At 42.9% G+C, this 25,507-nt stretch overlaps 1 protein-coding gene across 1 annotated transcript in view; it reads right to left on the bottom strand.

The window, feature by feature from the left end:
- Window positions 1-25,227, bottom strand: part of LOC140366282 (receptor-type tyrosine-protein phosphatase gamma-like) — a 366,422-nt gene extending 341,195 nt beyond the window's left edge. The window contains 1 exon segment of the mRNA XM_072452947.1: window positions 24,728-25,227. Coding sequence (XP_072309048.1) covers window positions 24,728-24,815 — 88 coding nt within the window. The 5' untranslated portion in view covers window positions 24,816-25,227.
- Between the last annotated feature and the right edge of the window lie 280 nt (window positions 25,228-25,507).

Raw genomic sequence — 25,507 nt, 5'->3', positions numbered from 1 at the left:
TTCCCCGCGTTGATGAGGAGGTGGTTCCGCTGACACCAGTCCACAAAGTCCTGCGCCAGTCCTCTGTACTCCGCATCATCGTCGTCCGTGATGAGTCCGATGATGGCAGAGTCGTCAGAGAACTTCTGCAGGACACAGCTGTCCGTGTCATGTCTGAAGTCTGCAGTGTAAAGGGTGAAGAGAAAGGGCGCGAGGACAGTGCCCTGGGGCGCCCCCACACTGCAGGTCCGAGTGTCAGACACACAGTTCCGGGCTCTCACAAACTGGGGTCGGTCTGTGAGGTAGTCCAGGATCCACTCTGCCAGGTCATACTCCACACCAGCTGTCTCCAGCTTGTCCCTCAGGAGCAGCGGCTGGATGGTGTTGAAGGCGCTGGAAAGATCGAAGAACAGAATCCTCACAGAGCTGCCAGGCTTTTCCAGGTGAGAGAGAGAGCGGTGCAGCAGGGAGATGACAGCGTCCTCCACTCCGATGCCAGACCGATATGCAAACTGCAGCGGGTCCATGGCTGAGCTCACGGTGGAGCGGAGGTGGTCCAGGACCAGCCGCTCCAGTGTCTTCATCAGGTGGGACGTGAGAGCCACTGGCCTGAAGCTGTTGAGGTCTTTGGGGCGCGGTGTCTTAGGCACAGGTACCAGACAGGAGGTCTTCCAGACCTGTGGTACCACCCTCAGCTTCAGGCTCATGTTGAAGACATGCTCCATAACTCCACACAGTTCATCTGCGCAGGACTTAAGGAGCCTGGGGCTGATGCCATCAGGTCCTGCTGCCTTCCTCACTTTAATCCTCTTCAGCTCACTCCTCACCTGTGCTGCTGTGACAGTCAGTGGTTGGCAGGGGGACCGTGTGCTGGGGGGATGGGTGAGTCCAGGCGAAGTGGGGAGCTGATGGTCCGGGGCAGATAAGCGAAGAGGAACAGATGCAGGGCATTGTCCAGCTGTGGAAGAGGGAGCATGCAGCTGTGCAGGGGGAGGGGCGGGTGACCGATCAAACCTCAAGAAGTGAGCATTTAAATCATTCACCCACTGTAGATCCCCCTCTGTCTGGGCAGGGGATATTTTGAAGCCCGAGATGGTTTTCAGGCTCCTCCACACTCCCTGAATGTTCTTTTGCTGCAGCTGCTCCTCCATCCTCCTCTTGATGGCATCATCCTGCCTCCCTCTAGAACAGAGCTTCCCTCCCGTTCCTCTGATTTTGTTCCGTGAGTTTTACTGTCGCACGTCGACTGAGGGTCTGCCCTATCATCTCCACCCTCATTTCATCATCCATAGATGATGTTTGTTGTTGTTGTTAGCGTTACCGTGACAGTAAATCTCCCTCTACTCTCTAAGTTGTGAAAAAGCTTTTATTAGGATGCACAGGATCGGTAGACTTTAAAATTAACTAATTCTGTTTTTAAATATTAAGACTGTAAAAATCAGGTACAACACCTTTAAGTAGGCCTATACATTAACTTTAAAGGCACTAATTTGTCTTAAATAATAGAGGTAGTTCATTTTAAACTTTCATTGACTAGAGCAGAGTTTTCCCGTGACGGTAAAGCTAACGACAGCTAGCGTGCTAACACTAATTTCCTGGTTTTCAGAGAATAAAAGTATATTTCACCCCGCCCACTTTTGCTTCTGGCAGCTACAGATTGTCACTTCCGTTTCCTGTCGAGCGAGAGTTTTGTTCATTTAAGGGCAAAGTCTTGCGACAAAAATATGATATAAATTAGATTGATTTGCGTAAAATGCTAATTTGCACCAGTCACTGCATCGTTTTCCTGAGCAACTTGAAATCGTCTTTGTAGTTTGTTGAGATCGCCCGCCCTATCTTATCTTATCTTATGTAAAATAATACAACAAGGAGGGGCACGAATTAATGGCAATTAGATGCAGAGCGTACCCAGCAGTCTCAGTTTGATCTTTAGAGCTGCTTTCACAATATATTTATCTGTACTGGGGTAAATGAGCTGAACTACTTGGAAAGAAAATTGCGTCTCTTTAAGGGACGCCTGGACTAGACAAACGAGCACACTCCTGCAATATGATTTCCACCTCCAGAAAAGTTGCTTTCCACCATATTCGTATGTTCATTCCAAAGACCGCAGGAGGTGTAAGCCGTCCAAATTCAAATTCTCGCCTATACGAGTGGCAATTTGGGGAGCAAAGAGCCGGTGTTGGAGATTAAGCGTGAGCGAGTATCAGCCTCCGCCAGTCGCTCTATCAGCCCCGCCTCACGCAGCTCGGGCCCACATCAGAGAGGAGCCTTTCAAAGAACACCCAGGTCCAACACCCCCACCACTCCGGGCCCCGGCCGCCGCCGAGCCGAGCTGAGGTCATTCAGATAACACCTCCATGGCTCACTCCCGGCACGTAGACTGGAGTGCGCCCCACCTCACACCTCTGATTCACCACTAGAGGCCAACTCCTGCCCACGATAAGAGCACAAATCTGGGCTGTCTCACAATCAAAAGGGTGATTTCACACTCCGGCATGACTACATGAGTTTGAGGAACGGGTTAAAGAAATGAAAAACAATGTCACAATACAGAAAAAAGCATATTCTTAATAAAGAGCTAAAGCTTTGTCACTCCCTACTGTAAGCCCACAATCACCGGACTGGCTTAGCCTTTTACAAAGACTATAAAAATAATGATTAAAATGCAATCATAAAGAGCTTAAAGATGACATTTTTGGGTTGGGCTGATAAGCAGTGCAGAAGGCGGCTTACACGTAGACTTCGGGATTAAGGACCACTGGCATGAGAAGCACATCATTTTTTCTGACGGCATTGACAGTGTCTATCAATGGCAGAAATCTATTTGAAATGTACAAAGCAGAAGGGCAGTGGATACGTTTGTGGGGCTGAGAGACATCACACTGGTCAGCCCGCTATCCGTGCTCTTCTATCAGTTTTGTGACTATAAATCCCTCTAATCTCATTCATATTAAGAAGAAGCTTGTTATTTGTTGGTCTCTGAACTGTTTCAAGTCGCCCCGGGATTTGTGCTTTTCAGTAAATATTAGTTTTCACAGGTTCTGCTGGTGAGAATTAGTCAATTGCACAATATGCAACACAATATACAACACAATTTGACGAAATATAACCGATCTGCTTCAATTGTCTGGTTTTCTGGTTTGATTTTAATTAGGGCAAATGCTAATTAATTGAAAAAGCAGTCATGACAAACTATACACCATGAAAATACATTACAGAAGCATGCGAATCGTATTAATAGTGCTCATGCTCATGAACGTGAATCGTAACCAGGACTTTAGTGGTGAAAAGAGCATCTTTTCCATTTTATTTTATAAGCAGGCAGGATTCAACACGTGTGAGATTCAAACTGAAAAATAATTGGCATAGAGGTTGAAGCCGGATTTTAATTGTAGCACAACATTTTTATTTAGATAACACATTCTGGTTCAGGTCGATTAATCAGCAAGCTTCAAAAGGATATCACGCGATGAGGGAAGAGTCCGTGATGTTATGGCTTTGACAGCCGACTTATAAAGGTGTACAAAGTTGAGCACAAACCTACTTCAGCAGGTAATTGGCTTCCTTCTGGAATCGTGCGGGGGAAAACAAGTTCTTATACTGGATTGTGTTGGGTTTTAAGGCTCGATACTTTGAAAAGAACAGATTCAGTTTCCACCTAAAAAAAGTTTGTGGCCGAACCTCTTTGAGAATGAACCAAGCTAAGCAAGGTTTGGCTCTGAGACACCGGAGACCACCATATTCACTTCACCCACCCTGCCTGGTTTGAATGTGGTGTGTGCGTGTGATCGGTGGTGGAGGGCGAAGCCGATGGCACAGATTGTCAGCCTTTCTAAATATACAATAGAAGCTAATGGAGCATGGAGTGAATGAGGAATGAGAATCTGGAAAAAGCCCTGTGTAAGACCGATAATTATCATTAAATCGCGTACAATCCTATCATAGTACACATTTGCGTGAACTGTTGTGCACTTCTAACAGCCACTAGTGTAGTCTCTCTGTTGAGTAGTAAAGCTGTAGAGTTTGAGAGCTCACTGCTATTGTACACTAGAGTTATTGTGAATTTTCCTTTTGCACGGACGAGTAGACGACAAGAAGTCCCCACGGAGAGCCGCACGTCTCATAAAATAAGACTTAGCCGAGCCCCTCTCTGCACAAAAAAAAAAAGAGAGAGATTTCCTACTGCTGCAAAGTTAAAAATCCTTGTTCCATCATTAAGCTGCCTCTGAGACTGGTACCAAGAAACATGACGGTATTGTGTTACTGACTCTTTGCTCGAATCACTTACTCTGCCCTCCGAAATGCTGAGTGTGTATCTGCAGAATAAAACATGTAATACATCACCCGCACACAGACACGGGCAGGCCGGAGGCGCCACGACAGCCCGCAGCAACCGTAATGGACAAAGCGTGTATCACTTCGCGCTGGGTATCGGCTGAGATGTGGAACTTACTCAGCAGCAGCAAGGCAGGGGCCCCGCGAAAAACACATGAGAGGTGAGAAAAGGTTTGTCCGATAGCCTTTGTGGGGAGATGTTATGTCTTTAGAGATCAGCCCAAGTACAACAAACCAGGAATTATGTCGTTTCAAGGGTCAAGTTTGATGTCTTAGAGGGGAATTCGTATTGAGCTCACGGTGCTTTGGGTCACGACAACAGAGCAGCGCGTAGTGTCATTTTGAACGTGATCCCTTGAAGTGGTTTCTGACTTTGTGTGCCAAGCATGAATATTTGTCGTTATGCGTGCAAGTCGTACATCAAAAGACAGATGGAGGGTTATTTCTGAGTTGCAAGTATGTGCCAAGACGACCCGCATGTTTTGGGGGTTTGCAGGATCGGAGAGACAGGAGTACCTAAAGAAAAACAGACGGGCGGCGATTTAAACTTCAAAGGTCAAATCCAAGAACTGAATCCAGGTCCTTCTTTCTCTCTTTCGCGACTAAAAAGATTATTTCTAGCCAGAACTGGTTAGTATATCGTGTGTATAACGCCGTCGGACCTCAGAAGAGTACGGAGAAGCTCTTGGGGTTTGTTTTTTGGAGGATTTTGTCATAGAATCGGCGTTTCCAGTCGCAACAACAGAAGTTGTAATATTCCAGTACAATTTGTCTGTTTGTGTGACACCCTGTGCTCATGTCGCGTCCAAGACTGTAGTTAATCATGATTTTTTTCAAGGCAAAAGGCATAGAGAAACAGTTTTTCTTTGTACGAGCCACCAGACATCTCTGTGAAATGGCAACGCTGTAGTTTAATTGAAAATGCGCTTCACAAAGCTGTACATCAAGTCAATGCTTCAATAGATTTCTTCCAACAATATCCCCACCGTGTAATGGTCAGATGCACTCCAGTTCACCGAGCGCATTAACAAGATGCTGGTATGGACTTTCTTTGCATGAGGGAAGAATAAGAGACGTTTCTTTCCACGCAGAATGCCTTGTAAATTATCCTGGCTAAAAGTGGCAAGTTTAAGTATTAGCACAGAATGAGTCGCTCCGAAGTGTTGTGGTGGAATATGAGGCGACACTCGCTCATGGCAAGGACGGGACAGTGTGAGGAGGACGCCAGGGGCCGAGTTATATGCGTGTTCCCTCATTTTGGCTAATGGGCCCGCGAGTGATGTTACGTTGCCAACGCACAGCTCTTTGGTTTAATGGTAATTACATTTTGCTTTTGGTTGGCTTGCCTTCGCGTCCGTCAACATCATGTCACAGCAGTTGGCTTTGAGGTGACACTGCCCGTGAGGCCGTATTTTTTTTTTTTCAAACTGGCCCCGTCCCAAAACAGAGGCACGGGTAGAGAGAATTATAAAACTGTCATTTAAGAAATGTGTAAGAGCGCCAGGCAAAATATGTCAACAGAGACCTTGGAAACATCTTCAAGCCTATTTCTACATCCTTATATTTCTTTAATTGAGGAGGTATTTCTTCTCAGCGTGCACATGTCAGCAGTGCAGCATTTGCCAAAGGCCCGCGCTCAGATAAAATCTAATGTCTTCGTATAAAATGCAGAATCAGCAAGAAAAGCCAATACAGAACACCTGAGTAAGACTAGAGGGATGCGTGATCTGAAAAGACGCTGTAATGCCACCTCTGTGTCAAGGCGTAAACAGCTCGTGTTGATTGCCACGCTGTCATATCATAATTAATAAACATTTCAGTGCCCCTTTTTTTTTTCAATCATTATTAGTTAGTAAATGACACAAGATGAATTGGATTACAAGCTACGATTAGCGCAATGATTGATTCTGACGCTGATGGCTCAATGAGGTGCAATTCCAAAGTGCAGTAATGGCGGCGCATCTGTGAGAAAAGCAGCCGACATCCACCATCAAACTTTAATTAATAGTGCGACATGCGCGCGTGTTTGTGTGTCATCTCCACTCGTGTTTTGAAATTTGTGCAGAAATAACATAAAGAAAATGTTGCAAGAGCGTTTTTTTTACGGTAAATCCAAATCCATTCCAATATCCATTCCTATGCCACGTGAAAGGATCTTAAAATGTGTAGACTAACAAAAGTAATGTTTTCCGTCTAGAACATTCATACTATACTGTGGTTGGTTTAATCCATTTGCCACTCACTCAATGCATGTCGGAGGCCGACCAATAGTCAGGGTGGGTGTGGCAAAGTGAGAGGGAAGTCCGGGAGTCCCTGCTTGGACCGCTGCCCCCGCGATCCGGCTCGGATAAGCGGAAGAAAACGGATGGATGGATGGTATTGATGCAGAAAAAAAATGACATTAATAAGACAAATGTGGACTTTTCCGTTGGAATTCTTTAGATCTGTGTCAAAACTAGAATGAGACATGGCAACATTAAATAAATCACTAAAATTGTATTTTTGTTTGGAAAAATGTTCTCAAGATCAAGCTTTTTTCAAAGTTTGTGCATCAAACAGAGAAGCTGAATCTCAATAACAATATTACAGAAATAGGGGAATGACATTTCACCCTATTTTGCTTTGCATGTGTTAATATGACTATTATTGTGGACCAGGGTAAAGCCAAAGCAGCTTCAGTCTTAGAACATTTTGAACTTTGAATATCAAGGAAAACTAACTCCTAATGGCCCTTGCAAAAACTGATAAAACAACTCCACACGATGGACATTGTTAGACTGCAGAACGCCACCCATTTTCCCCGACTACGCCTTGACTTTAACTGTCCTTATATTCTACACAATTATTTTCTTAAGTGTGCTGGGCTATTCACTTCTCTGGCCGACAACAGTCATTATTCCATGTTGACAGCCCATTAGAAGCACTCACCATCGCTCCATTTGTATTAGAACGATGAGCAAGTATTAAAAAGGGCTGAACATGTAAAATGAATGGTAATGTCCTGTTGCCGGAGCCCACCCAAATGATTCCAACTGATAATTCCTCATCCAAACCCTGGTCATTAGCACTTGGCAGAGGAAAGAGGAAGAAATGGCTGGACTGAGAGCAAATGCGTGTTTAGTGCGTGGGGAATAAAATGGGTGTAAGAAGCATATTAGCTGTTCAAATTACCTGCTAACATCATTACTGAGCCCAACATGGACATGGACATTCCTTTATTGGTCATTCCACTGTTATGGCAAGTGCATAATGCAATCCATCTCATTCCCACTAACACACAAATGAATTGTGGCTCTGCAGAAGAGCAGGTGGTCTGAAAAATTATTGCGGCGCTGTAATTTCAAGTACTTTTCAAGATGTGTGATGAGTCATTCCCAGAATATATAACACAAACAGAAGAAGACATGAGAAGTGAGGTCGATATGCGCCATTTCCACCTCGGGCGCTAAAGCAGGCAGCATTCTAGAGGGTTTTAAAATCTTCTGCGATTTAAAAACAAGACAGAAAGCATGGAGACATAGACATTTTAAGGACACATAGCCAGGTAAGTAACAATTTACAACAATTATTGTCTCAAACTCGAATAAAGGACAGAGACACTACACACTTCCTGTTTTCAAGAAAGATCTTCTACAAGGACATCACTTTTCACAAGAACATCAGGCGAGCGGCGTGAGCTAGTTTTAGATGTTCCAGTTCTCTTATTTACAAAAAAATATCTAAAGCAATAATAAAAAAGCATGTAAAGACCCACAGGAAGTAAAGGTCCTGTTACAGTCACTGTAGCAGTTTGCATGAACAGTTTTACGAGGCGTCACTAGGCAACGGAGCCTAGCACAGTCTGGCTTCTCTGATTGGCTCTTAAGTTCATCGCAAACGATGATTGTAAAATTCCATTTTGGAGCTGCAGCTCGAAAAACAGGGGCAACAGAATCGCACTGACCCCACAAACATAAGAAGTACCACAATGAATACGAGTAGTGCTGCCTGAAGAAGTGGAGAGACAAGTCAGGCTCCAAATCAGAATAAAAATCGTAAAGTGTGTAGTCGACACACCACATTCTTGAATAAGCAAGGTGGGTGAAGTGGTCCAAGCGGGATTTGAACTGCCCACCTTCAAACTGTTGGAAAAAATGCTCTAAACCTCTAAATGTCTTAACTTCCTGATAAATTTAGATGTCCAATAATATTATTCTTTAAGCATTTAAAAAATACTTTTAGACCTTGATTTAATGTGGTAAAAATACTTTGATAATTAATGTCTAAAAGAACCAGTATATTTGAGCTTTAAAATGCGTCAATTGCACCCTGGAGAAATCTGCCAAAATAATGTGAATGCATCTGAATGATGTTCCCATAGTGAGCAATATCTGGACTGACCATGTTACTCAGTAGGTGTCGGATTCCTAAACGTGTATGTGTTAAGTGAATTGAAGACACTGAATTGGCCCTTGAGAATGTGGAACAGACGGGGAATGATGTTCTGTCCAATAAGTTTCCTGGACACGGCCTGGCTGCTGGGAACAGCTGCAGACACTAGCAATACCCCAGTAAAAAGCTCAGGATGATGGATGAATAAATGAATCAATATTGCTCTTATTGCTTGTACATTTACTTTTATTCTTTTGTATCCATTTATCTCTCATAACTTCCCGCAAACAAATGCATCCAATTCCACAGACTGCAGCCCTAATGACATTTGCAGAGTAAAATTAAACATCTGCGGCTGAGCAATCATTGGAGGTCCAGATTACAGCAGCGCGAGCAGCACATTGAGTTCTGCCTGTGACACACATAGCATTGCTTTGCTGTCTCACAGTGTGGGACCTAGAAAGTACTCGGGGAGCGTCAGGCTTGGCTGGTTTCCATTCGATTTCCCCTGCGGGTCATCCATCGGCCCGGGGACGTGGTGAGTCGGAGCACCCAGCCCCGAGGTGATTAACGTAAGAAAGATGGCTGCAGTTCACGGCGTAAATCCAAAGGCGTTTCAGGTGGAACACAGCCGCTTGTCGAGCATTGAGGAATGGGCCCCGGCGTCACCCGGGCCTACCTCTAGCGCTCTCTCTCTCTCTCGCTGACCCTGTTCTGTTTGCGGCGAGCACAAAGGCCATGGGAGAAATGGTGGCCAACGTTAGACGCCAACGAAAAGCCAATCAAGAGAGATGTAGGACTGATGACGGGTGAGCGAGGCTGATGGAGCAGGAGACGAGCGGCCCCTGAGCTGATGCATTAGTGAAGCCCAGCTGTTGCACATCTGGCACAAGGAGCACACCTCAAGTGGTCCGCTCCGGAAACCTTTCGACTGCAGCCATGTTTGTCAGTGGACCCAACAAGACGGACGCTGTTCAAGGTCTGAATAACTTAGCTGGGGGGAATTGTGACCACAAGTATTATCTTTGTTGACATTGTTGGAATCCTGGAATCGAGTGACTGGAGCTGCATCTGGAGCATAAAAGAGCACGATCCACCACCATGTGTCCAAATGCCAAGCGACTTCTCAAGGCATTCTTTTTGTGTTATTATTAAATTGCTGTTGTGTTTTTACTTGATTGTGAACGTGCAGGCTTCACTGAAACAATAGAACAAGTCGTACCTCATTCTCAACTTGCAGCCTCCGGTAGCTGCCATACTGTAGCAACATAATGTTTTATTCAGTTAAAAGATTGGCATTTTCAGTAGAATGTTTTGGTTAAAGAAATCTGAGGCTGCATATTGCAACCACTGCGCTGTGATTGGCCCATTGTTCTGCTTCTTTTGCTTAGAAAACGATTACACCAGAATGACTTTCCTCAAAACGTATATCAAAATATTTACTGTAACCATAATGAGGAAATTGCTACTTTAACTTACTTTTTGGAAGAGGACCTACAAGCTTTTATCAGATGCATTGACTTCCTTTTCAAACCTGCAGAACTTCTAAGCCCTGCCTCTTCACGCACATGTTTTTGTTTTTTAAAGCTACGTTTCTAACTCTACATGTATGAACCTGAATCTTTTGAATTAAGACATGTAAGTGTACAGTACAGTTAAGTGTGGAGATTTATGAGGTACCGTATTTTCCGGATTATAAATCGCACTTTTTTACTTATACTCCAGAGCGATTTATATGTGATATTATTTGTTATTTGCACACGGGCAACTAGATTTCACAAGAGGGCGCTCTAGGCTCTAAGCGACACAGAAGAAGAATCTGCACTTCTTCTACCTCTGGAGTTTGTGGAGTATGCTATAGTTATCTGAATAACTGTTAATATGTTACGTTAACATACCAGACACTTACCACAGTTCTGTCTGTGCGTCATGTAGCTGAAGGTGTTAGCGTTAGCATACGTACACCTATTCACCATGTTCTCTAATCTGTTATTATTTTAAATTGCATTTCAAGATGAAATGTCTGTTCTTGGTCCAGGATTTTATCAAATACATTTCCCCCAAAAATGCAACTTATACTCCAGTGCGACTTATGTTTTTTTCTTCTCTATTATGCATTTTTTGGCTGGTGCGACTTATACTCCGCATGAATCAATCAAAATACAGCTTTGAGCAAGTTATTGATGAAGGCTGTTAAAAGCTCATTAAATTAAAGTTTTCCTAATTGTCAGAATAAAAAAAAATATCAACAATGTCATGGATTATAACTATAGCAGACAAAAGCATTTAATATCTAACCAAAAAGCAATAAAAATAGTAAACTCCAGCTTTTCATTGCCACTTCTAATAGTCACACCATCTTGGAAGACCCACATTCATATTCTTATTTAAAACATTAAGGAATTCAGGCCAAAGAACTTTTATTGCAGCCCTCTGAATCCCGCCCGCACAGACAGCAGAGACAGCGAAGGGGGCAGCAGGTGTGGACGTTAAGAGAGACGTGAGCCGGACTAAAGGAGCGCTCACTGGAGATGAAGAGGAGGAGGCCAGTGCTGCTGAAGGCACTTCCCCCCGGACCTTTGACAAATTGGGCTCTACACACATCTCGCCGGCCCCCAGTCGCAGCGTGTCTCCGCGGAGGAAGTAGCATCTCCCAAGCATTAAAGTGGAAAAACCAACGCCAGTGAAGGAATTTAATGAGCTCGCAGTGACACAAGACTTGGCATGTAGGGATTTTCTGTGTATCGCTCTGGTTTTGCACAAGCTTTATCCTCCCCGGACTGGACTGGGACTGGATATTCACGGGTCGGAACCAGTCCACTCCAACTACGGGCTTCATTTAACGCCATCAAACACGGGAGAATGGGTTAGTTTTTCTTCATTGCTAAGTCTTAAGCGGATATTTAAAACATGTCAGAGTGAAACTTTAAGAAACATAAAATAGTAGCTGATTTTTACTTTTTTCTTTGCCTTTTTTGTTGCTGTTTGTTTGTGATCAGTAAAAAGTTATTAGTTTTATATTAGGTCTGAAGTAGGTAAATATATAAACAGTATTTTCCGGACTTTAAATCGCACCTTTTTTCATAGTTTTGGACTGGGTGCGACTTATACTTATATTTATACTTGTATACTTATACTTAGACTCCAGAGCAACTTAAATGTGATATTATTTGTTATTTTCACCCTTGCAACCGCATTTCACACTCCGGTGCGACTTATAGTCCAGAAAATACGGTATTTTAGTGTGGTGAATTCGAGGAAATGTGGTCGAGTGTTTGCAGCCGGCCGCAGTGTCCTGAGTTCGAATCCCGACTTCGACAATTTACTGCATGTCCTCCCTTCTCTCTCCTCCCACATTTCACGCTCGACTATTCTGTCCAATAAAGCCAAAAAATCCTTAAAGAAAATATGAAATATATGGGATAAAATATCAAAAAATATAGTAAATAGATTAGCATGTGTGGCTGAAGTTTAGGTTTGATTAATTACTTGCCAATTGTGGTTTGAAAATCCCATTAGAGAACATGTGTGAAAAGCTCAGAGTACAGAGTAAAACATTAAAAAGCTCAACACAATAATAAGTAATAAGTTACAAAACACTAAAAGTACCAAGAAGATTTTGACACTGAAATACTAAAAAAGATGAAGTTGCCGAAGAAGATCCGACATGCCGGGGACTAAAACTCCAATCCCTTCTAGAATAAATGATCTTGTGACCACATATTCCTCATGGGTTAATAGTCAAAACTAAACATTTACTTTGTTGATTCGCTCAAATTGCAAATATGCACGCACCTTCTATATTTACAACCAACAGCTAATTGCAACTATTACAACTACAAAATACACAACGTTTCACCATCAGAACATAAGTACACAGCGTTTGTGATACCCGGGCTGGGTTGCAATCCCACAATTAGTGTAAATATTAACGACCTCGCGCTGCAGTTCCACGGAGCACATAGCCGATTCAGTCGCAGGAACATTTACGGTTTTCAGAGATGCCAGTTTCTTTGTGGAAGACTCCCTCGGGGCTTTAAACAGATCAAGGCTGATTGGTGTGCTGTGCTTCGGATGAAAAAAGGGGGCTGAAATAAATGCAGGTTTGTATTGCCTTTGTAAATATTTGATGGAGTTTTCAAGTGAGATTGGAGTGCAGATATCACTTACTGCGACTGGGGGTACAGGCAGCAAAAATGTGCAAATTAATTTAAAGAATGGGTGGTGGTGGTGGTGGTGGTGGTGGTGTGTTGGGGCGAGGAGGGCTGAGGGATTGATGGATGATCAGTCTCCACAGCGGTCGGACTGAGTGCTGCGGCCCCGTCTCATGATTAAAGTGTGCTGTTAATCCACAGTAAGCACAAAGCTCTCACTTGCAGTGCACCAGCTACAGCTCCAGGGACAAGGTGGACAACACTGACTTCTGACTTGCCACATGAGCCATCGATATACGTTGAGAAGTCCTCGACGCCACCCCTTTCTGCTCATGACTGTTGGAATACGTTATGAAATAGCACACAAAGGACATGCAAACTCCACCAAAATCCTCATCTTATGTGCCAATGTATTCATGAGTGTATTGTTTTTTCATACCTGACAGTTTTGACAGCTCAGAGTGTCTTATCAACTGATTTACACAGGTTTTGGCAGTACCTAACCGGAAGAGGCAGGACGACAGCGCCATCTGCAGTCGGGACAGCATCACAGGTGTGGGAGAGTGAAAAGGCCCCCTAGTCTCGGTTTATAGTCTTGCGGGCAAGTTTCCTCGGTACGTTTTTGAATGTCCTTCTTAATCCAGTGCAGAGGTCTGTTTATGGCACTGTTCTTCTACCAGTGAGAAGAAGACAGAGCCAAAGTCTGTACATCAGCTGACGAGACATGTCACAGCAACATCATGTGAAAGAAGAGTGGGAGTGAGCAGTCGAAACTGTCAGGGCTGAAATACATATACATTATGGTTGGAAAAAATACTGTTTAGAATACATTTTCAGAAGACCTCATTGGACTACTTCTGTGACACTTCTTAAAGGACACATAGTATGCATTATTTGTATACAAACATGCTCTTGGGTACTTTTACTTTTGGCATCTCCAAAAAGGTTGTTTACAAAAACCTAAACAACTTAATGTGTCCCATGCTGCAGATGGAGTAACTGTATGTGGGTGAGATTAACACATGCTAGTTTGTCGCTAACATGCTAATAGGGAGAATAGAATTTCACAAAAAGAATTGCTCAGAACCAGAGGCGGAGCCAGACATTCTAAACATCCCGGGCTTCATGAAATTGTACAACTTGGAGTAACTCTCTGACACTTTTACCTGTGTAACATTTAGTTTGAAGTAACAGTCACTTTATGATTGATACATTATTTGAACATGAGTGTTTCTTGCACTGCTGCTTCTGATACAATTTAGTTTATATATTTATAAACCAGCATCCCATAGGAGATAGAGATGTGACGGAGAGCCAGAGCAGCCAATCAGAGCTCAGAGCAGGAGGAGGAAATGACACGTTTTCACATGAAACTGCTGCTGTTGAATAGAACGCTCTGTAACAAACACTAAAGCGATCTATGACTTTAAATATGAGAAGAACAAAAGGATTAGTTATGGTCAGTGTAGATCTCACACCCAGGTCATCTCATTTTATCGTTTTACCTGCTGAGCTAAACCGCTGTATTCTCTGTATTTGTGGCATTTTGCGATGAAATGGAGGCAAAGTCAAGGCATTATATTATCTTCCTTTTTTCTTCTCCTTCCAGCTGTTCCAATGAGTCACCACAATAAATTAACCTCTCCTCATCCTTTCCAAAACCATCCACAGAACTGCCTTTTGTTGTTCCTCTTGACTAGCAAAGTAAGAAAGGTCAGATTGATTGCGTTTCTTACTTTGCTTCCAAAACTCGTCCCTTGCATGGACTCATTTCTGTTCCAAACAATAATATGCCGCTCAAGGATAATAAAGATGCAGGTGAACAATGCCGATGCCTTTGATGAATAATTTGGTGAATACTGGAAGTTAATTCTTGAAAGCATGAAATGATCTTTGGCCATCTGCAACTGAATGACTCATACTCTGGTAAATTCAGTCTTAAGATGTGGTTTTCCTGCTGTTGCTACTGGAGATCTGATGAAGTGCCAGTTCAATTTCATCTGAATCTCTTTTTTATTTTTATTTTTTAAAGATGTTTGGGCCCAGAGGCTGGACAGGACAGATGAGTGAGAAATGGGGGATGAGAGAGAAGGGAGTACATGCAGTAAATTGACTGAGCCGGGATTCAAACGGGAGCCTGGCATATGTGTGCTGAGCCTTAACCACTCCACCACCGGACAGCACTTCATCTGAATTTCTAATCACATGTCCTCTGCTGAGAGAAGCGGATGTGATCACCTTAATCTTATGACCATGTTCTAAGTTGGTAAAAGAATTTGACTGCGTGCTGCTGCTTCTAATGATTTATTTCAGCAGCCAGAGCGCGGCAATTAACCCGCTTAGTAAAAGATAATTATCACTGATGGGACTGAAAGCTAAAAGACAGGAATAAAAGCAAGCAGTAAACAGTGTTTTTCTTTTCATCTGAGTGTGTATCTGAGCCAAAAGTGGCTATTTATCTCTGTGAAATGATATCCTATTTATTTCCTCATTAAGAGCCAGGAGGAGATTTTAAAAGCTGTCCTTATGCGTCCTCGACACTTTGCATGTTGATGCCGACTTTGAGATTCCTCCTGAATATTAATTTAAGCAGCCTAATTTATGAATGAATGACTCTGCTCTGCAAATGTTCGGTGAGATAAAAAAGGAGCATGGATGTCTGAGTTCTGAGCTTGTCAACAAACGTCTTTGTGGTTATCATTAGAATATAATTCTATATAATGTGTGCATCAAGCCCCACAACAGCACACATATTTTACATTTAAATGATACGCTACACTCTTTTCAAAATGGTTTGGCGATTTTATTTATCTGCATAACAAATGAATTTGTCCATCTGTGAAACCAGAAGCAAAAAGCCGCAAATGTGGAAGAATTATAAGGATGTAACAACAACTGAAATATTGTGAATATATGTGTGTAATATATAATGGGCTGTCATGGAATTACAAGCTTAAATGCTTAAATTAAATTGTTTTGTTGGAGCAAAAGACTGTGGGGAAAACATGACCATGATCCTCTGCTCCATTTCAGTGCAGGCAATATGAAAACATGACTGCATTTTAGCACTTTTAATGTAAAGTGTTTAGCATATGACAGTATTATTTCATACCAACGGCTTGTCATAGCATATCAAATGGTAGAAATAGCATGAATACTGCTAGCCCCTCTTCCCCATTGTAGGACAAATAAAGGCTTATCTTATCCCTTCAAAGTATCGTCCGTGATAACGTCGTACGGAGAGATCAAGTTCATCTGCAGCCAGTAGATGGCGCCAAAACTCAGGTAGTCCTCGGGGAAACAGCAGAGATACAAATGTAATTTTGCTTGTTGGTGCAAAAAATAGTTTAGTTCTAAAACATGAGATGCAAACCAAAGGTACTCAGGAGAATGTCCAACATGTCGGCGCTAATAACAATACAAATAATGCACAATATTTGTCCTTTAATCCTTTTTAATGATGGAAAACAGAAAGGGAACAATCCAAGAACCTTTTTTGTAAACCTATCAACAAGCAGCTGTTTCCAGTCCTGTGTCAGCTCCAATGACCCGAGGTAGTGTGCACGCATTTTGCCCAGAAACCTGGAAGGAACCTATATCCAAAGCCTTCAGCGTCTTATTGAAGAACTGTCACCTCTCTGGCTGACAGAGGAACACATCGCAGGTCTGCCACTACCACACCAATCACCAGGATGTCCCAAATAACACACAAGGACTGGGCCGATGGCTCGCTCATAGGCCTCAATCTGGAGGGCAGGTCTCTGAGTCTATTGGTTTCCCCATTTCACCTGAGTGCGGAGGTGTCTCTCTTTGTTAGGGTCGTCTGCTCCAGCTCCTGTCAGTCTGAGCTGCCTTTAACACCCTGCAGTGCTGCGCCGTGGCAACCTATAGACATGCTATATATCTTTTCACTCAACCGTAACATGTTTTTATGTTGTTTAAATCTGTTGTAAACAATCATGGATAATAGTGGTATAAATAATCATTATCTTGTCAATACACAGACTCTATGTGTGCTGAGATGTTCTATGATACAGACATATTAGGATGTCCTCAAGCAGCATCACTTTAGATTCATCAGGGTCACATTTAAACTCACAGGGTATAGTAAGTATAAATTGATTAATTGAAAGAATGATTCAATTGATTCAATTGAATGTTAGATTAATCATAACAATATATGTGTTCGCTGCGGCCCTAAATTTCATGCACTGGAACATTTCTCCACCAGGAAAGTCAAAGCGTAATTTGAATGCTTTGGTTTTATATTATAGTTACAAGTGATGGTTTCAAAAGCTTGGGAACAATACAACATAATAGATTCTAAGGTTGTGTATGAATAAATACCCATGTATTTATACTTTGTCAAAATAAATAGCCTTGTCTTCCACATTGAAAATAATAACAGTAGAAAATATACAGTAGTGATGAGGGTGAGTGGTGTTTGATGAAACAAAATAAAAATGTTCCTGTCAAACAGCTCGCTATGTTTTCGATACATTCATGTTAGTTTTAAGAAATGTCTTTTATAGGATGGTTAGCGCGCTCATCCATCCATCCATCCATTTTCTACCGCTTGTTCCCTTTTGGGGTCGCGACACAAAAGTGTAGTTGGAGATGTTAAAGGCGCAATGGACGATTTTTCGGCGATTTGAGAACGCAGGCGGAAGTGCGCATGCGCACTCCCCCGTGCGGACTGATACAACACACACGTGCGTTTGTTTATTAGCGCGACGGAGCGGATCGCATCTCTCGTCTCCCGTAGATTTCTGTCCACTTCTGCATCAGCTCGAACTGTCTTTCTCCGTCTTCATTTTGCCCCGTACACTGAGGGAACTATATTATGATAGATCCATGCGCTTAGGCACGCGGAAACGTGGGGACGAACCGCACGCAGTTGCAGGTGAGCGATAGGTGCGTTTTATGATTGATACGTGGCAGGACAAATGATTTATCCACGCCACGAGGAAATATGATAAAAAATTTGCTGAAAAAAATCGTCCATACCACCTTTAATCGTCAACTTGGGTTTGGGAGCGGGACCACGCCTCAACCTCTACTCCTCTAGTAACCACGCCCAACTCTTTAACCACAACTCTAATTACCCAGAAGCCCTATTTATAAGGCCTGTCTACAGCATCTCTTGTCATCTCTGCTCTCTCGACCCCACCCTCCAACCCCATGTCTCTATCATCTTCACCTTAGCACATCACCATCTGAATTGGATGGGCTGATTACCCAAGACAGAGCCCCCATCCTGAGTCTCTACCCAGCCAACTCTCGTCGCTCCATCGTCGCTCCATCGTCGATCCACCGTCGCACCATCGTCAATCCATCGTCACTATTATTAATAAACACTCTTTCATATTCCATTGTTGTGGCGTGGTCCTTGCTAGTGAACACGTGATGATGTTTTTTACCGAGGCCCTGGTGTCACTCTTGTGTGGTCGAGTGGTTGTTGCCCTTGTTTGTTATAGTTAGCTATGTTTGGAGGCTAACGCTAACTCTTCTATTGAAAATGCATTATTGCTGCTAACATACAGAATGGTAATAAAAGTGTCTCCAGTATCAAGCAGGTGTGTGTGTGTGTGTGTCTGTGTGTGTGTGTGTCTGTGTGTCTGTGTGTGTGTGTGTGTGTGTGTGTGTGTGTCTGTGTGTCTGTGTGTGTGTGAGTGTGTGTGTGTGTGTGTGTGTCTGTGTGTGTGTGTGTGTGTGTGTGTCTGTGCTGTTTGAAGACTGTTCACCTCCAGCAGCAGCTAAATCCACAGCTTTCAAACGTGTTCTAGTGTTTTGGCACTAAGAGCATTGAGACATGTGAAGGAACGATACTTCAGAAACATGCTGGTGATAATGGGAGGAGGAAGCCCAACATATGGTCTCCAACACCAAGCACTGCCGCTAGCGAGAGAGGGGGGGTGAGAGAGAGGGAAGGAGAGAGAGGGGGGAGGGAGAGAGACAGAGACAGAGAGGGGGAGAGAGAGACAGAGAGAGAGAAAGAGAGAAACATGTTTCAAACTGCTTTGTACAGACTCTTCTGCATCTGAGGGCTACATAGAGAGGACAGAGAGAGTATACATCATATATATATATATATATATATATATATATATATATATATATATATATATATATACATAATTTCATTTAGTGAGACCTTTGAGTTGAAAAATGATTGGTTAATTTTGTATACTGTATTACATATGTAGAATGTATGGAACACTGTGGGGTATGTGAGAATGACCTGAGACACTCAATACAATACAATAAAGACCTGAGCAGATCTAAATATTTGCAGTATACAAATCCATTTGACATGTGTTCATGAATGACATTGGATCAAAAGACATGTTCTGACTTAGAGCTGCCGAGCTCAGTTCAAATTAGATTTCCCCAGCCCTGAAAAGGTGGTCCTTTGTTGTCCACACACATCAGCTGATCAGAAACACTAATGAAAAACAAACTAATCCAGCCTCTGTGTTCCACACCGGTGCGTGCAGAAGATATCATTAATGATGTGCTTCATATCATTGCCACTATTGTTGTGATTGTCAGAGTCATTTACCTCCAGCTCCCCTTTTGTGCAACAAAGCATTATTTCCGGTTCAAATCAATAGCACAGAATAACTTGCTCTTCCTTTTACATGATCTGTCTTCTTTAAAGGAGCTAATGCTGTGTTTGGACAATCAGTTACAGGACATGAGACACCTCACTGTGTGTTTAGAGCTAAATATCCTGCAGTTCAAGAGACAAATAAGTGAAACTAGCTATTGCGAATGTAAACACGTTTCACAACATTATATGATACATTTGACTCAATGTAAAGAGCTTGCATCACATTCTGGTTTACTGAGGTGGGCACCAATGTGCATTGTTGCTGCCCGTTGCACTTGCCAATAAAGCCGTCCACGCAGAGCAGTGTCTTTAAATATAACTCTGAAGGAAAGGCCTGGTTTCACAGACTGAGTGACCTGTGAGAAGAGCTCCAGATAACAGTCCACTGAGCCTGACCGAGATGATCATAGTAATGATGATGTGTCCAATACGAGGTCCATGAGGCATATTCAATCCTATTCCTAAATGTCAGCACTTTCCCCGTTCGACTGAATCAAAGCAGCTTTAAAGGAAGCTTTATAACCCAGGAGGAAAGCAAAGCGAGTCCCGATGCCAGATTATAACAACGACAAACACACAGAAAGCACTAACAGCCGGCTTTAATCTCTATGTTTTCTTCATATTTAGATCTGGTGGTATTTATTAAAAAAAAGAAATCTGCTTAATTTATAAGATGAGTGCAATTATATGAGAACAATTACACATAGAGTTTGATGAAGTGCCATCGCTTTTATTGTCTTTAGGTGACTCATATTCATATCCACATTGTGTTGTGACAGTACGACATGTCCACAAACAATATTCCATATCATAATAAGTAAGAGATGACACTTTGTAAACAATAGGATGTGATTTCTGATACAAAATATTAATCTAGTCTCATCATATGGACTTACACTCGATCGAGATAAGGGTATCTGTACTTGAGATGCTAAATAAATAGTCTGCTTTTACAGGTTAATTATTAGCGCGATATACCGTATTTCCTGGACTATAAGTCGCACCAGCCAAAAAATGCATAATAGAGAAGAAAAAAACATATATAAGTTGCACTGGAGTATGAAATGCGATTGCAAGTGTGAAAATAACAAATAATATCACATATAAGTCACTCCGGAGTATAAGTATATGTATAAGTATAAGTATAAGTAGCACCCCGGCCAAAACTATGAAAAAGGGTGCGACTTATAGACCGGAAAATACGGTACAATAGTTATGTTTGTACCTTGGAGCTCATATTTGACTTACAAAAGAGCATTAGTCATATATTTATACAAAAATGGGACAACAAACGCAATATTTCTTTCCATGCTATTCTATTCTATTCGTCTTCTATTCTTTGTTTGAGTAAGCAGAGAATTGTTGATATATTTACAGATATATTAACAGATTTGACATAATGTATCTCTTGCACTAAAGCTTTGATTATGTTGTTTTTACGCGGTGGTGAGCCTTGTTATGTATATTCTGTTCTACATTTATCAAAGCCTGACAACAGTCCAGACTTTGTCCGGCGTAATGACCGTAACCCATCACAGCACAAAGCCAGCGCCTCGGGTTTTGTCATCTTCCCGAGTTGCTTCTTGCTTGTTGGGACACTTCTTTCTTGCACCTCGCCGAACACAACAACGCGAGGGTCAAACAGCTGGAGAGGAGCGAGGCGGAGATGGATGTCGAGGCGTGTCGGCCCGAGCGCCGCACGCCGACCACAATAAGTGTTCTGTTTGCTCGCTGCCCCCGTTCGGTCCCTCGCTCCCGGAAAGCCCCGGATTGAAGGCCAAACATCTCTTTTCTTCTATTGTCTTTTCTGTCATTTCCGAGCTCTCCGCTTCATCTCGTTTTGGCGTTTCGTGTTTGGTTAACCCAGAAGCGGTGACGGGGGCGCGACGGTTCACTGATGCCCCGCCGCCGCCATCACATGCATCGTGGGGAGAGCAAAAAAATACAAAATACAAACAAAACACATGTTGACGCCATTGCAAAGCGTAGACTCTTGAGTGGGAGCCTCGGGGGGGGGTAGTGGCAGCAGCGGCGCCGACGGTCAGCGCTCACATTATACGGTGAATCACTGCTGCCACTCGTTCGCAGTGAGCTATGAAATAAAATCATGAGGTAAAGCTGTTTTCTTGATGGGTCACGCTCGGTTCGTCAGGAGCGGGTGAAGTAGAAAGCAGGTGCTGTCTGTTCCGTTTTGGACAAATGCGGACGGTTCAGGCGAGGGCTGCGCGATATATCGGAAAAGTATCGCAAAAAATCGGTATCGCAACAAACTAGACACCATTGCGTGACGCCAAGAACATCTTTCTGAAGTGATGTGCCGCTTTGGAACAGAAAACATTCAAAGAAGCAGATTTTTTTTCATGATTTTCTGTCCGAAGTGGCCTTGATTTTTGTCTTGAGTTTGTCCCTGTTGAGTTTTTTTGTTTTGACAGAGTTTGATTACGTGAGACATACTCGATTTGAAATAACTGAAATGATTGTGTAAAAACGTGTATATATATATATAGTGCAGTACAGCCAAATCGCTTAAAGGAACACTATGGAACATTCTCTGTGATTTCAAGCAGGTGACGTAAAGTTACATAGTGCTCCTTTAATACTATGGACAGATAAAATGAATATATTCTGGTTTTAGTCCTGGTTTATAGCTTTATCAGCCTTTTTCCCCTTTTTTAATCAATTTCCTTGCCAATAATTTCTTGCAATGAGTCAAAAAGTCTGGTTTACTTGCTTTGGACCTGGTTTAGTTCTGTATTTCGCAATAATTTCCAATATTGTGCAGCCCTAGTTTGGATCTGGTTTGAGCCCAATTCATTCAAACCCAGGTTTATTTCCGTGTTGGATTATCAACATCAAAATAACAGGAATGCATTAAACCTTTTTTCTAAATAGATCTGAAAACTACATAAACTCACATGGTAACACTAAATAAACGACTGTTATTCTGTGTTGAAAAATACATTGCGCTTTTTTCTCGAGTTTGAAATGTTTTTTTTTTATATGAAGACGCTGGATATGTCCCAGTTTTGTCCCATTTTTCCAGAGTATAAGTGCATAGTATTCTGCTGTCAGTACATTTTGACACGTTTGACAACTATAATGCAGCACTATTTCAGTCGACCACATTTTTTTTTCTCCCCGTGACCCACATATCGAAATGATAAATTAATCTCAGCTCGGAGGACTTTTCTGAAAACGGCGTTCATAACTCTGACCATTTCCGTTGCTTTTTAATTAGACTTAAGATGTTTTATTCAAGGCACGCAAGACGCTATTTTAATTAATTCGCTTTCTTCATCATTTCAAGAAATATGTTTTGTGAACTATACGCTGTGTTACTTTATTGCTTGGGCTGGCATTCATGTAAGATAAATGGACTAACAGAGACATTTTTAGATCACAAAAACAACTCCCAATTTAATATATTACGAGTTTTATGTTTTTTTTAAATATTGTTTTCATTAATCCCATGCATTTTGTTTTAGATAAAAATATGTAATTGTAAAGATCAAAAGGTTAATTAAACTATAAAAGGAACATTGAGGATTGTTAGTTTGACAAGATTGATTGATTGATTGATTGATTGTTAGTTAGAAGTTGGCAATATATCTAAATTAAATATTGTAAATGTTGTTTTGCAGATACAATTTTTTTATATCGAGCAAATTTTTTATAATGAAAAAGGCTGATAAAAAATTGTAAACATTAAAATAAGGGGATACTTTTGTGATTAATTTTACTTACATTCATTTTCTACCGCTTGTTCCCGTTTACTGACATTTGACATTCATTTAACAGTCAAAACTCAACTAATATGTTTAGTTTTAACACATTTCTGTTGCATCGACACGATATCATCCGACTATCGTGATAAAAAAAAACTTGGAAAAATAAAACCAACAGTCACTATCGCCCACTTCTTCTGTTAATATATTCAGTCCAATTCTGCACAAAGTAGATCCGCGTGATTAATCTTCCGGCCGCAGAAGGGACGTGCAGCTCATATGTGAAAGAGAAAGAGCGTGGCGGCGGTGAGGAGAAAGCGTGGCGGCAGTGGAGGCTACGCAGCGGGGGAGACGCTCAGTTGTGACTAAACCACAGCTCAGCACACTCCGGCGGCTGAGACCAGAAGGAAACAGCTGCCCACCGACAGAGAACAGCGCCGCCGTGACCATATAACAGCTGGAATTCATATTAAACCCTGTATCATAAATTCTTGGTTATGTATTTTCTCTTCTTTCTTTTTTTTTTTTTTGCCAATTGTGTTTGTGGTTTCATCGATAGAATAATAATAATTGACTAACAGAGAGAGGTATAATTTTTTACTCAATCCATCACGCATTTTCTGCGTTGATTTCTCAGCATATTTGTGATCAGATGGAATGAAATAAAAGAAGTCAGGACACAGCTAATGTACTGCAAGATATTTGACTGGAATCGGGCCCGAATCACCTCGACATCTGAGCAAAGGTTCTTCTCTGGGGCCGACACAAGAGTCCAGGCTCACCATCAGAATGTACTCCCCGTCAAATTTGACCCTTGACCTTTTTTAAGTCATACAGCAATGGAGCTCGATCGTGAAGGCAGTCTTCAGGCTCAGCCTCTCACATGATGTCACTGAGTGTGGACGCACAGAAGTCCTGAGCTGTCTGCAGTGTGTGAGCAGTGATGTATGAGGCGTGTGATGGAGAAGAGACAGTGCTGAGGGTCCATGTTGTACACAGACACAGACCGTTCTGTTCAAGGTCAAATTTACTAAATGTACACCTAGCCTCTCCTCAGCCTTATTCTCCATATCAAGCCTATGGGAATTAACTGGATTGTTGTTCTGCAGGTTCAGCTACGAAGAGTCTGGGGGTCAAAGTCAAATAACATTCTGTGATCTGTGAACATACTGTACCAGGAAAAAATATAATATGCAGAAACAAATATTCAATATGGACTATAATGTTCAAACTGAGGTCCAACAAAGCCTGCGTGAACGTGACTGAGCATGATGCTGTGCGTGCATGAGCAGACTTCACAGTCCTGTCCTGCTTGAGGCTCGGAGCGTGCGCGCTGACAACAAATGGCATTCCCGTTAAATCCACGCAGACCAAACTCCTCCAGAGCAAAGACTCCCGGGATTGCGCGCTCTCTGCACTGCATGTGTATGAGGGCTTAAACAGGTCACATCGTGTGTGCGCGAGCCAGTGCTCTGACCCACAGACGCTTCCATAAGGTCCGCGCGCACAAACACCAGACAGAAACACACAGACTTTAAAAGACTCACCGGGATGAGCCTGGGCCCACGGAGAGCCGGGCAGCAGCGCGGACCACAGCCACGAGCAGTGGGCGAACATCAACAGTAAGCTCCACATGGCACTGAAGAGCGCATCCACATGCAAACAATGAACTGTTGAACTATGCTCCCCTGTCGCGGACGTAACGAGAGACGCCTCTGCCGTGGAGCAAGCCGCGTGTCCGGGGGCGCGGCGTGCGCAACACTCGGTGCAGGAGGTGGAAACACACGTCACTCACAAGTCCAGTCCACAATAGTGTCTGGGATTCACGGATCCACACATAGCACTGCGCGTCTTCAGGAGCTGTGGCGGTAATGACAACAGGACGAGGCGGGCAGCGGCGTGGAGACTGCCCCTGGTCGGTGCTGCAGCTGCGGTAACGAACGCAGAGCTCAGAGCACTCACGGTAACGCAAGAGTCGGTGTATGTGACCGAAACACGTCTATGCTTTCCATTCCTCCATCAGTCACCGGCGAGCGCGTGTGCACAAGTCAGCCTCAGACTTTAAACAGAGTCAGAGATGGAGAGCGAGCCAGAAGAGAGAGCGAGAGAGAGAGAGAGAGAGAGAGAGAGAGAGAGAGAGAGAGAGAGAGAGAGGGAGGGAGAGAGAGAGAGAGAGAGAGAGAGAGAGGGGTAGAGAGAGTGTGTGAGAGAGCGAGCCAGAAAGAGAGAGAGAGAGAGAGAGAGGGAGAGAGAGTGTGTGAGAGAGCGAGCCAGAGAGAGAGAGAGAGGGAGGGGGAGAGAGCAGGAGAGAGAGAGAGAGAGAGGGA

Source organism: Eucyclogobius newberryi, unplaced genomic scaffold (genome assembly GCF_026437365.1).
Source record: "Eucyclogobius newberryi isolate DKJ021-1_F unplaced genomic scaffold, fEucNew1.0.hap1 SCAF_19, whole genome shotgun sequence".
Classification (NCBI taxonomy): domain Eukaryota; kingdom Metazoa; phylum Chordata; class Actinopteri; order Gobiiformes; family Gobiidae; genus Eucyclogobius; species Eucyclogobius newberryi.
The sequence above is the reverse complement of the archived record's forward strand: the minus strand, read 5'-3'. Positions and strand labels throughout refer to the sequence as shown.